Consider the following 13,934-nt stretch of genomic DNA (forward strand, 5'->3'; position numbering starts at 1 on the left):
GAAAACTGTCCAGTACAGATTGCCATGTAGATACAGACTGGGCAGGAGACAACTTAGGTAGGAAATCAACGTCAGGGTATACTATCAGATTTTGGAAATATAGTCAGATGGAAATCCAGAAAATAAAAAAGCGTAACCAAAGCATCCACATTCGCAGAATACATAGCACTGTCTGAGGCTGTGAGTGAAGTGAAATTCATAATGGAAGTTATAATAACGTTTGAGGTGAAACTAGTAGATAGCCAATAAGTATCATCTCAGGTGCAATAGATATAGCAAATTATAGAAATTTAACTAAAAACTTTAAACATATAGAAGTTCACTATCACTACGTAAATGAATTTTTAAAACAAGGTATTGTTAAAGTAATTAAGGTAAGCACCGGACAAAGTAGAGCTTACATTTTTACAAAGCCGTTATGTAAGCAAACATTCGAGAAATTTAGATCTATGATGAATATTAAATAAAACTATGTAAAATCTAAGGTGGCACACAATATACATGTAAGGAGGTGTGCTGTGTGAGTGCTACAATTATATTCTATACCGCAGCGTACCGTAGTGTAGCAACGCCAACTAGTGCTTATTGTGATTAGAGTCCGAGAGGACAACCTTCTGTATTTATGTAAGACTAGTACCTTTCCATGCGTCCACCATGTGAGATTAAACCTAATATATGTTATGTGCAGACGATGATCTGAAGGATCTCTTCCAACGGGATCTAAGAGAATATGTACATAATGTATTCTCGAGCGGTTAGAAATAGATTACTCTGGGTTTCGCTTGTATAAAGTGTAAACACACTTGCTGCGATAAAAGTAAAGTATTCTGGGTGACAGGATCTCAGTGGTATAGACAGGACGGATAGATGGAACTCGTATTGTCCACAATGGTTCATATTTTGTATACTAAAATATATTAAGTACACAATTGCAAATGACAAAGAGAGATTTAGGACGGGTAGGGTAATCAATTAGACTATTAAATATGAAAAAACAGAATTAGGACAACTAAGTCCTACGTTACGGTTGAGGAACAGGTGAGCCGAGGAATGGGCCACCTTAAGTAGCGCGAGGGTGACTCTTAGGACACACCAGCGATTCACCGACCCGTTCCGTTAAGAAAGCCTGAGTCTCCACGTTGCCTTTCTGCCTGATGAAAGGTCCTTTCCAGAGGCCGGTTCGATCGATGGGTTGCAGCACTCACTTATATCCAGGCTAAGATCTCGTTGATCTCAGACTCCTCAATTTCGACTGATTGAAAGGTGTCGATGGGTTACAAATTACGGCTCGGTTTCGTCGGTGGTGGAGCGTATAAGTGGCGAGATGGAATTTGAATATTCGCGGCCTTATTAGGCCACTAAAATGTCATATGTGAGCAGACAGGTGAAGTGGCGCCCAGTGGCGCTAATTGCCGATACAGTCGCGGTACTCGCTCGGCCAGCGAAGGGGGGAAGATCTTCGGTGACAATAGGATCTCGCCCTCTTTCTCTCCGGGGACGTTGAATAGACCAGTTGGGTGATCATCCATAACAACCTGAGAAGCAGGAAGGAAGGGAAACGTGGACTGTATACCTTCGACATATCCCGATCGATTCGACCACCTGACGAGTCCAAAAATTTAATTCTCCGCCAACTCACCACCCGAGAGTCCCCGGAATTAAAGGTAAAGAGCCAACAATCAACAACGCACGTCGGATGAGACCGAGAAGATATTGTTACAAATGGTGAAATCACCCGTTTTGCCCCCATTTTAATGATCAAGTAGTCATCATAGATGAAAGACCTTTATAAACCTCTTATGTCTTTCAAAAGAATAAGGTTGCTGCGTCAACCAACATTATTGTAAAAACAGTCTTGTTTCAGACTTAAAACCAGAAACACGTATCCTGCAATTGAAGCTTTTTCACGACATTTATTTACGCCTTTGATTTTGGCTTGATAATCAAACTCACGAATCCATATTTATTTCCGTAACGTCTAAGAACGTTACAATATTATTCATATATTTTATTAAAGGAAAAATTAAACGTCGGTTGATTGGATCCATATCCACAAAATTGAATATCTTTTTAGTTTGTATAATCTCTTAAGCGCTATTCTGCAGAGTAGCCATTGCGCCAATTTTTCGGTGTTAATGCACTCCCTGACTCATCCAGTTGTGTGCGGGAAAGCGACCCTCGCAGAAATGCGCTGGGCCAGCAGTTTCACGTTTAGCGTGTGTTGCGTGTTTCAAAAGGGCCGTTCGTAACATATAGTATAAATGGAGATGTTCATTTAAAGTAACTTTTTACTGGTCAATCGTCAAACCGCAACCTCTTCACATTTGCTGATTTTCACGATTGCGTAATACTTTCTCCACAAGGTAGCCGTCGGGGTATTTTCCTTCCTTCTGGTAATCTTGATAATCTGTAAGTTTGTATTACGGTAGATAGGTATTTTTCACCTTACTCACGGTGAATATTTCTGTCGTCCAATTGGGTGAATAGCCCTTTTCGAATACATTCTTGTATTTGCTGATTCGAACTCGATCGTCGACATTGAATTTCCGCTTCTGCTTACTTCGTTTGATTTACTGAAGCCTGCAAATGCTTCGATACAATTGTTTTCCGTTGACCGTGCTGACAACCACGGGTTTTATCTTAATGATGCGATGCTTGATGTTGTTGTAGGACTTTATTAAATCTTACAAAATATTAATCGACTTGTGAAATCCTTGGAGAGTAAACCGCTTCCACATTTTATTTTTCAATGTTCGATTAGAACGCTTGAATATCGATGCCTTTGAATTGCTGAATATCCAAGTTGACCTAATATGCGGCTAGATCGTGAAAATTTGGGGGTGAGGGAGTGGGGGTAAAAGTTCTGTGCCATCTCCCAACGAGGAATAAAAATAAATAAATGTATGGCAAACAGATATGAGCCAGCACGCCCCCAACCGTAATAAGCGTGGGACATGTAATGGGAAAAATTGGCTAATGAAAAGCAAGTAGCGGGCGATGTCTGATAGGAGAAAAAAATCTAGTCTTTCCGACTCTTGGCCGCGTGATTTGTGTTTATGACGTTTCAGGAAAGGTCACACTCGCATAATCTGGAGTCAAAAACTAGTCATTTGGGTAAACTCGAACCCTTGAACACTTGCTAATGTTTACAATAGTTTATGGCATTTGGGGGCAAACGAAGTAATGGTGGTTGTCAGGATGTTGCGTCTGATGGGAAAAATACCCTCTCGGGAAAAATTTTCTCTGGTTACACTGTTCCCGCGTTTTATTGTGGTCGCATTTTATGTAATGTACCACCTCATCGCTGATTGGCTGGTTGGTTTGCACATGGGGGGTAGACGTAGCGTCATGTCTCATTCCGTCTAATTTCGAATAGCAGTTTAGATCTTCTCTGCCATTTGAAAAATCGCTGGTGCAGGAAAAGTGTTTGACGAAGTGCCTAGTGAAAAGTGACTTCAAAGAGTTTACTTTTGTAAGTACTTTATTGAATATATATAAATATACATACAGCGATACACCAATCATCTTACGATAATGCAAATGCTAATTTAAATCCACGATGATTATCACATTTGATCAGCACGCTAACAAAGTTTTTTCCGACTTGTTCTAGCTTTTCTGTATTCACCATCGCCGTATTAATAAAAATTCGGGAAAAAATTTAGAAATATTTTCAAAGTATAAATGGATTGAAAAGAGGACCGTCAGACTCCCCGCCTTCTTCACTGCAATTGGAATCTACATTCAAATGGTTGCACGTGGAGGAGGACTATATGGGTGATAAGGAAGAGGAGGAGGGGATCGATAGCGACGCTAATACGTTGATTATCGATCACGAACAATGTTTTCACGATAGGGAGGACGACAGTGACGAGGATGCAGTTATTATTAATCTTGAGATTGAAAATAATATGGCTCGCTAGTATCTCCTCAAATCATCATCGTCGGATAAGGACAATGCTGAGAATGATGCTGATGGGGGATGGGTGGAGGAGGATGTTGCGGGAGCGGAGGAGAATACGGACGATGAAACGGGTTTTGATGACTACGAAGCCGCCTACAGGCGCGTTGCCATGTTCCTCAACGATGTTAACCGCATCCGCCAACAGTTGGCAAACATCGGCAGAGCTAATGATGAGGGATATTTTTCAAAGCAGGATTGGTGTGTGGCACTACATTAAAAAAAAATCTAGTTTCTTTCTCACTTTCACTGTATCCATCATTTGAATTGGTGAAAACTTTTTTTCTGGTTACAGATTTATCAAGTATATAAATGCTGGCTGTAACAGCATCATCTTTTTTTCTATTTCAGTTTGATCTTTTTACAGATTTTTTACCGCTGACATAGCAACATGTTTATACAAATTTTGAAAAATGCCATCAAATTCTCTCCGAAACTTTGGATTTTTCTCAGCTCCAATTGAGGACGATGGTTGGTCCACCGATAATTGTGGTGAGGACAAGGAGATGGAGGAGGAAATAATTATTGGATTTTCCGAAGCGACATCTGAGTTCTCGCTGGAGGAGCTTCGGGAACTCGTTGAGGACGCGCGGGTGGCTTGAGTGCGGCCAAACAGCTTATATTACATAAATTGTAATCATATGTGTATAGAAATTATTTTCGAAAAATAGGAGAATGAGACTGTAGTAATAATGTTGGATATTGAAAATGATAAAGTTCATGATGATGATGATGTTGACATAAGTGATCAAGATAATAAAGATTTTATGTATTATTTTAAGAAACGAAACTATAAAATTCACAATTATTCATCACGTATTTTACTGCAAACAAAATTCATGACATTTTTTACATTTTCCCCCCAAATAAATTTATTTTACAAAATCCTCTTATTTTAAAGAATAAAACTATGAATTCTTAGGTCTACAAATTAATTCGGTGCCTTTTTTTTTGTCGAATTTCAAAGTTTAATATAAAACGAATGAATCAGTATTTAATCGTCGACGTAATCACCGTCGCTTTCGACACCTTTCTGCCATTTCTGAGGTAGTATGCGAATTCCTTCACGGTAAAATGATGGTGGTTTTGATTGGATGAAATCTGCGATGCTTTCTTCGAATTCCTCCACTGACTTAAAGCGCGTATCCGAAAGGTGATGTTGAAGGTACGGGAACGTGTGGTAGTGTGTAGAAGCTATGTCTGGCGAATAAGCCGGATGAGGGAAAACTTCCCAGCGCAATAAATTTATAGCGTCTTTGTTCGATCTTGCGGTGTGTGGCTTTGAATTGTCATGCAACTGCTGCGCCGCTGCACTTTTGTTGTACCACGAACTGTTTTGTGAAATGACTAATTATGAATTTAATAATGATTTTAAAGCTATGCTCCCTCGTCTCTAAAGCGATATTAATAGTCATTGAAATGGTTATAATGATTTATTCGGGTATGAATATGCGGCGTTTGTGACACAGTCTCAAATGCTACTTGACGGATGCCATTGTTTTCACTACTGCTGTTTGAGGTCTAGTTCACAGGGCCGCCACCTTTCATAGTATGTTTCACAGATTAAGGTTTGCTCTTTAAAACTACCTCAGGGCAAGGAGAAAATTCAAATTCAAACCAGAGATACAAGTTACCAAAGTAAAGGCACCGAATTAATTTGTAGACCTAATACATAAAATTCATATTTATTGATCATATATTTTACCGCAAATCAAACTTGTAGTATATTTACATATTCCCTCAAGTAAATTAATATTACAAATACTGATCAAAGTTACGAAGATAGATGTATAATTGTATCAAATTCTATTTTTTCTACATATGTGAATAATTTCATTAAATACTTCATCTTCAATTTCATGTATAAGCTGGGATATATTTGTAATAAATACTGTTTTTTAGATAAGTAGACAATTTTATTCAATATTTCATTCTAATTCTACGTATAAGTCAGGATATAAATGTACTAAATTCTATTTTCTAGATAGGTGAATAAATTCTATTTTCTGGAAAAGTAAATAATTTTATTGAATATTATATTGTAATTGTATGTATGAACTAAAATATAATTTTAATAATTCTCATGAACTCTATTTGTATTTTTGTACATATTGCCGTTATTTTGTGGGTAAACGGTTGCACCCAGACAGTCCTTCACTATACGATTTGGTCCATCCGCTATATCACCACCGGGTCGTGGTATATAATGCAGAAGGCATCTGCGGTAACTGGCAATATTGTCGTCCACTGTTATACTCTCTGGCAGTTTATCTCATACCTCACTGACGGTATTTGATACGAATCTGTAGATAAATTCTTTTACCAAAAAAGCGATATCCTAAGACCTCATTGCCTTTAAACCATCCAATTCTTTGTACAGACGAAACGATTTCTCAAGAGAGTCGGTACACTCCTTCAAATACCAACTCCTCAGCCTCTGCACGTTTTCAAAGGCGCAGTTGTATGTTGGGACGTATTCAGGGTTGTCATCATACCAAAATAATCCTTCCTCCGCATGCTTCCAGATATTATCCGATAGGAAGTATTTACGCTTAAAGTCATCCCGGGGTGCTGCTTCCATAAATTTCAACTTTTCCAGTGCAGGGGGTGTGATGTGCAAATCTTCCTTATGAATAACTCCCATTGTACCATCGAAGATCTCCGTCAGCCATGCTTTCTTCTCCTTCCTTTTGACGTGTACGTAACAAGCATTTCTTACTTTTTTTCTCGCAATTTTCAGTACATCCTCGTGAGATTTGTTCCCAGCATACCATAGTATTCCCTGATAATTGCGTGTTCAGGAAGCATAAGTAACTCTACATTCAAGTAGTAAGCTAGCCAAATCACAGGATTGGTAAAGATGTAATCCAGGCCTGGTCCGTTTACGGTGATGACTGCAACTTCCTTGGGTACAAACATCATGTTATGGCCTATAAAACATTGCACGTCTAGGATCATCGCCACGTTGAGGAGTAGGAATGTTACGCTCGATTTTACCATCAGACAGCAGGTAGAAGACTGACTATTCTATCTCCAGCACACCTGCTTTTATCGCCTCGCGGATGAATTTTGTAGAAGTAGAGGGGATCGCACAGTTTATTTACGGCACATAACTGTATGAAAATTCACACTTGTTGAATTCTTCGCCACGATATTTCAATTGCAGAAGATTTTCCCCAGCCATGTTACACATTTCGGCCAGCTGATCAGAATTTTCTTGTAAAACCATCGCGATTCTCAGTGGTAAGAAGACGTTGTATTTTCTCTCGATCGTCGTCAGAACACGAACTTTAAATTTCGTTTCGACCAGTCTTAGCCCAGTGACTTTCTTCGAGTTTCGACATCTTTTTGGTCGGTAGATTTTCCTGGCGGCTGACGTAGTTGACTAATGTCAGATCCATTGTGTTTCGATAAAAGATGCTTCTCAACTTAGAACAGTTCACGATGAAAAGAGACGATGAGAACAGAAAGACTATTGTAACAAGCTCACGTTTTATACATCACCCACCTCCGCTACAATTTTCTACCAGACAAGTCACGACATGCATTGACTCTCTAGAAACGTGATCGGTAAAATAGCGACTGGTGGCGCCATCTATGTTAATGCTCTTATTAGTAACACTTCCGTCAGTAAAATTTCTGCCATCTAATGGCGAAAATTAGAAATGTCCGCTGATCTGACGACAAAAATTCGAAAATGGTTTCTCATCTGACAGCACAGAAATCTTGTTATCGAACTGTCTGTTGATACAATCGAGCAAAAATACAGGTGGTGCCATCCACGATGACGCTTCTGTCGATAACACTACCGTAGATAAGGTTTACGATCGCGGGGTGACATACCGACTGTCGGTAAAGCAGGAATCGCAGTTGACTCTGCCAGTAGGCCGCCATTGTGTCCAAGAACTCGCTTATTATATCTCATGTACGAGAAGAATGTTGTCAATTACATCTTCAAAATTTGTGTCGAGCGAAGAAGAATAAAGCGCCGCTGATTCAGACCAGGAATTTGTCACTTCGCGTCTTGTTATAAGAATTCAAAAGTGAGTCAAAATACACAATCACAAAAATCGTTATAATTTGTCGTCTGTAATGACATACAGCCGTTGCCCTCACAATTCTGATTTTTACTCAATTTTACAACAAAAAACAAAATAAGAATGTTACTCCTACCTTGTTATGAACATCATTTAAGGATACTGGATCGACAAGCCCCAGTTTTTTCCAGACCGGTTTCTCGACGTCACCTTCGCTGCTACTGCAATTCAAACTCTCACTTTCATCCAGAGTAGATTTATCACAGCCATCACCGACTGCCAATTCCCGAAAACTTTGATTTTTATGAAGTACAATATTTGGGGCATAGACATTATTTTCACTTTTTTTGTTACAAGCAGAACTAGTCGATGTTGCGTCAACGTCTCTTGGCAACTGACCAAAATTTCTTTCGGAACTCTTCTTTGCCGCGAAAGGTATTACTGATTTTTCACTATGTAAATCCTGCGAACTTCTGGATGTGATATTGCGTGACTCTGACCAATTCACATGTAAGCCTGCAGATCTCTGATTTGTACCTGTCTGTGCGCTATCAATCCTATGATTTAGAAACTGATCAAGAGCTAGGATTTCTGTTCGCGGTGTTGAAATATTCATGCCAAATAACGCGTCGGTTACGACCTGAGTAGATCGCGAGAAATCAGCACTCGACTCGTTCGTCGAGGCATTTTTTTCAACGTCAGTTTTTCGTTCCGAACTTGAGAGCTCCATTAATATGTAATTTCTCTCCTGCTTCGGAAATACGTCAAAGTTGATACGGCTGGATGGCTGGCATGGACACTTTGGAGATTTCCGAGGCGTACTTGCTCGTATTGATATTTGACCCGATTGCAATATGCCACGTGCATCCCGACTTTTCACACCAAAATTGTTATTAATCAGGCCTTGTTTTTGACTGCAACTAACACTTTGCACGATTTTCTTCGTTTCCTTTTTCTCGTCGTTAGAGTGATATGTCTGCTCTTCGTTCTTGCTCATTACTTTTCCGCCATTTTCCACAATACTTACACTCTGTTTCGGGACTTCACCATCCTTGATCTGCTCCGAATGCATTAGATTTATTTGAATATCATCAGCAGCTGAGGATGTCTTATCGTGGTAATCCCATTTGTGTTCTTTCCTTGGTTCCACTGGCTGAACAACGTAGAGCGGGCTGTTTGCTTTCATCAGGATGCTTTTTTGCGGTCTCAGGAGTGCATTATGTGTGTAGACTTTTCTTTTTGAACTGCTCGAAGGCGACCGTCTCCTTGGGTGTTTAAGGCGATTAGGACTAATGTCACTGGAGTGAGACCGCCGGCGATCCAAGGGCATTTTGGTAGCTGGATGCACCGGAACAGGTATCCTCGTCTTGGGCACTTCTGGTGTACGACCTATGATTTCATCGTCGGTATCCGGTGTTCGGAGCTTGACGACTTCTCCGCCGAAATGCACCCGCCTCCGAATATTCCGCTTCTCGGGAATAATGTCTTCTAGGATTTGAACTATTCCCACGTCTTCATCGCTGAAATTACTTTCACTTACAGAATCAGACTCGGTGTCCGCCTCGTTTTTCTTATTCTTTTCTTCCTCTAATATTGTCATTGAGATCGCCGTTTCCGAGTAAAATTTTATCTCAGTTTCTACAACAACGCGAGCCGGTGGAATTAATTCAACAAGGACATCATTGTGTTCGTCGTATTGGTTACGACCATCGTTTGTTGCACCGCAAGTATCACTATCACTACCCCACTTCTCCATCAGTGGTACGATTTCTTCAACTTCCTCATACTTTTGATGGTCATTCAACCCCACATTCTTATCTTTGGAAATCTTTACGTTATGGACTTTGCAAAGAACTTCAAAGTCACGTTTCAAGTTTGCATTATAATCCAACAGGTTGGAATCGAAATCGCCAGTTCCAATCTTCTCGCGTATTTGCGCCAGAGATCTCAACACAGCTTCCTGGTGAGTAACTTGAACCATACGTGAAGCCAGTGCGTTTATAGTGAACTTCAACATTTCTTTTGAGGGTTTCAAGTTACCAGCCGATGAGAAGAGCAGTGAAGGAATGCCGACGATCACCCCCACGCCGATGTTACTTTGAAGATTATCCAGAGCATCGGGACGGTTGAAACCGTTGTCTAATATCTAGATAGAATTGACTGAAATTAGATTTTGAGCGCACTAAAGAAATAATGAACAAACCATAATGAAGTTCGTACCTTTTGAAACATCTTCATCGTGTCTTGGCTGCAGCAAAGATAAACTTGGAGAGTATCCAGTGCGCCTTTTCTCACAGCTGGTGCTGGATGGCCTAAATTTGTCACTAGTTCTGGGAACACTGGGACCATCAACTTGTCGACAGAGTTCTGTTCGACAGCAGGCAGAGCATCGACGAGGACGCGGAGAGCATGCTGACGAACTTCCCACTCAGGATCTCGTAGTCTTTGCGATATTTCATGAAAAGTATATTCCGGGTCGATAGTAGGTGGAAATTGCCTGGTGCGGACCTGAGAATTAAAATAAGTAACATAACGTGCGATAAAAATTTATTGAGTCTATGAATCTACTTATGAAATAGGAGCTTACATTTGTTATATTTTATAATCTTGTGGTGCTTAACTTTAGAACGCATGGGAGAATTTACAGCAGCCTTTGTGAAGAACGTGCGACGACGAGGTTGCGTCAGAGTAGACGGCCAAAGAAATGGATGAATTTCAGTAATTTTTGTACAAATTACTAACTCTCTGGTGAATTTTTTTTCCATGTAACGTTGGGTTTACTGAGATACATTAAACAAATTTTGCATAAACATTTATTTACATGAAGTGTTGTTATTTCAGTTAACATTGACTGTGACTCTCTCTGTGACATTTTACAAGCATCAATTCGAACGTAAATATCCGCGCAGCACACAATATTGCATAAACATTGCAACAACATTGCTATATTGCAATTACGGTTGCCAGTATTCAGACACATTGTAGCAATACTACAATTTGCAGCATCTGTATGAAATATTGCTGATAGGCTGCTGCAATATTGTAATTCCCGCAATCTGCGCATCATAATTGCTCTAAGATTGCAGCAACATGAAACTGATATATTGTAACGTGTGCGGTTTTCTCGAAGCTGGTGGTTTATGAGAAGACCCCGTTAGTATAAGTGTATTTGCTTTTTAACAGAGAGTATGGTGAAAATGATAAAATTGAAGGACTTCCTCTTGGATGTGGAAAAGTAAAATCGCTCTAATTTCGGTGCACAGACTTGGGTTGTTAGCTAGAACCTCGTTGTCGAAGACATTTTTTTGAACAGTTTTTGAACCGATGCTTCCTTCTAACGTCCCGGATTCGGTTGTTAATCCAGGCAGCTGTTCTCGTGAGACTAGCGTAAGAACCGTAGCTGATAGTGTCTATCTTAATTTGATTACGACAGCTGAAAATACAGACCAGGGTGATTAATCGTGGCTGTCTGTCAAGCTAAAAGATGTCAAAGTATCGTATCGTTCCTGGATACAGAATACACAGTGCCGTATAACTACAAGGTTTCACTCATCGCTGTCTGTAAACTTACCGATACCGATGGAAAGATTGACAATATCGATCAAGAAAACAGATGCGCTGAATAATAAAGATTTTAATAAAGGAAATCGAAATACGAAGAAGGTATCAATAAAAAAAAATTATGTGGATTCAACATACAAATCATATAACGGAAATAATTGAACAGAACATCAGTTCTGCTCCTATTGTTGAATAAATATAATTCAAACTTTTCAAATTTCTAATCCATGCTTTATAGATGCCTCTTTATATTCTACGTCTCATGAGTCTATCATCTAGTGCGTTACGCAAATGAAATTCTAATACATTATTCGACAGATTTATAGAATTTCTCTGAGTTTAGAAAGATCGAAGCACTTTTAGTCCAGTCGGAATATCCATGAATTTAGACGACTTCTATTCAACAGCCGTGCCCAACCGCCATTTTTTTTTAAGTAGTTTGAACCTAAAAGAATACAGTGTAAAATTTGCGGGATCACAAAATGACGACTTTTGGCCGAAAATATTATTTAAATAAACAAGTGTTACTATTTTGATGTTATTATATTGAGAATGAGATTTATCGAAAAATGTTTTTTACGAAAAATGTACGCCGTAATGAAATCTACAAAATGAGTCCTATGCAAAAATCACGTAGAACTATTAGTTTGGCGGTTGAACACTGTTGAACAACAATTTTTCAGAAAATTTATTATTGTGTTTAAGAGAGACTTGACCAATTTCCAGAAAGTCCCCATATAACACTTCCCGAGAAGACGCCTAGGCGATGAGTCGCAATCGATAAATACCTCGTGGCAATGTGCCTTGTTTTAATTTTCCAAATTCAATTTACGTACTAAGATTAAATTATCGTTGTCGATGTGACCACGAATTACTTAACTGAGAAACAAATCTTCATATAACATCTGCGAAGTCGGTAGACACACCAAATATCAACGACGACAATAGAAAATCTACGGAGCCTGTGGCCAATCATCGAGGATCTCCATTTGCCTCTTACGAACGGTAGTCGTACTGTGCCACCGTTCGTAATAATTATCAGCGTTTTGACGTTAAGTAAACCATTGTGAAATAACTTGACATTTCATTTTAATATACTGGAAACTTCTGTAAGTTTCGCTTCACACCTTTTGTTTAATTCAGAATCATTTCAACAGAGTTTCCACCTAGTAGTTTTTTTCGAGTCACCTATTTCATACCATTTATGTTAAACAACACGAGCGACGTAATCAACTTGGGAGCCTTTTGGCGTATTTTAACGTGTTTGTATGAATGGATGAGTGAATGAGTGTTTAAGATAGGTATCCGGCATTGTTAAGAGATCCTCTTTTTGGATCGTGAAACATGATCAAAATAAAGAAAATTGTGACACTCGGTAAAATGTGCCTGGTATTCTTTTTGTTAAAATAAATTGCATCTTCACTTGTAGTGTAAATTTCCAGTTATTTGCTATTCAATTATTAAAATATTAACATGGCCACTTGGCACTAACGAAACCGTTACAATACTGGCCACGCCTGCTATCTTTGGTCGATTGTCCTTGATCCATGTGAGCCGTCCAGATGACCATTAGAGTATATTATATGCTTCACAAGACTTAATGTTTTAATTATGTGTAGGTGATAGAATGGTATTCGGAAATAGGGGGCTGGGTGAACCGAGACGGGATAAGTTAATCTTATGGTGGATTTCAAAATGTTCAGTATGTCTGTTTACTGTTTACATCATCAAAATAAAGTCGTTCAAGTAAATTTTGTACCTTTCTACAAAATTTTAAAACGCCGTAAAAAAATGCTGTAGTTTATTTATAGTTATTTTAGCACGTATTATACGATACTATTGATTGGAGAAAAATTACAAATGCTGATTTGCTTGCTGGCAAGGCTCAAAAATTACCGCTATTTGCACTTCGTGTTTGCTTTCACCTCACGCGTCACACTGGTATTTTCGCAAGCTCCCTGATGTTACCACGGCTGCATCCATGTAGACCCAAATAATTCGCATTAACGGGATGACGATCGCGAGGTTGAAAGAGTTAGAGTTAACAGGTAAGTATTAAAAAATTTCCATACCTATGTATAAATATCTGCTTTTATCATTTTGAATCATCTGAATTCGCATCTACATTTACCTTGCTTACAATTTGTGGTCTTTGATTTATATTAAATCACTATCAATTATTTCAATTTTATCGATGCACCGTCTTGTACTTCGAATAATGAAGGATTGATATTCTCGACCTCATATGTAATCTATTGGTGAATCTTGGTGAACGGTCAATGAAAGTGAACCTATATTTTCGTTAACGTTTTTTGATACGTGATACCATGATTTTAAAAAAAAACAACCCGAACATTTTTAAAAGCGGATAAAGG

At 38.9% G+C, this 13,934-nt stretch overlaps 1 protein-coding gene across 1 annotated transcript in view; it reads right to left on the reverse strand.

Moving 5' to 3' along the window:
- Positions 1-4,955: 4,955 nt before the first annotated feature.
- The window catches only part of LOC124310211 (uncharacterized), a 28,160-nt gene continuing 19,181 nt past the window's right edge, over positions 4,956-13,934 (reverse strand). The window contains exons 3-6 of the mRNA XM_046774019.1: positions 10,219-10,506; positions 8,135-10,144; positions 6,385-6,743; positions 4,956-5,292 (exon numbers count right to left, since the gene is read on the reverse strand). Of these exons, the coding sequence (XP_046629975.1) occupies positions 4,956-5,292; positions 6,385-6,743; positions 8,135-10,144; positions 10,219-10,506 (2,994 nt within the window). The remainder of the gene's footprint in view (positions 5,293-6,384; positions 6,744-8,134; positions 10,145-10,218; positions 10,507-13,934) is intronic.

Source organism: Neodiprion virginianus, chromosome 1 (assembly GCF_021901495.1).
Source record: "Neodiprion virginianus isolate iyNeoVirg1 chromosome 1, iyNeoVirg1.1, whole genome shotgun sequence".
Lineage (NCBI taxonomy): Eukaryota > Metazoa > Arthropoda > Insecta > Hymenoptera > Diprionidae > Neodiprion > Neodiprion virginianus.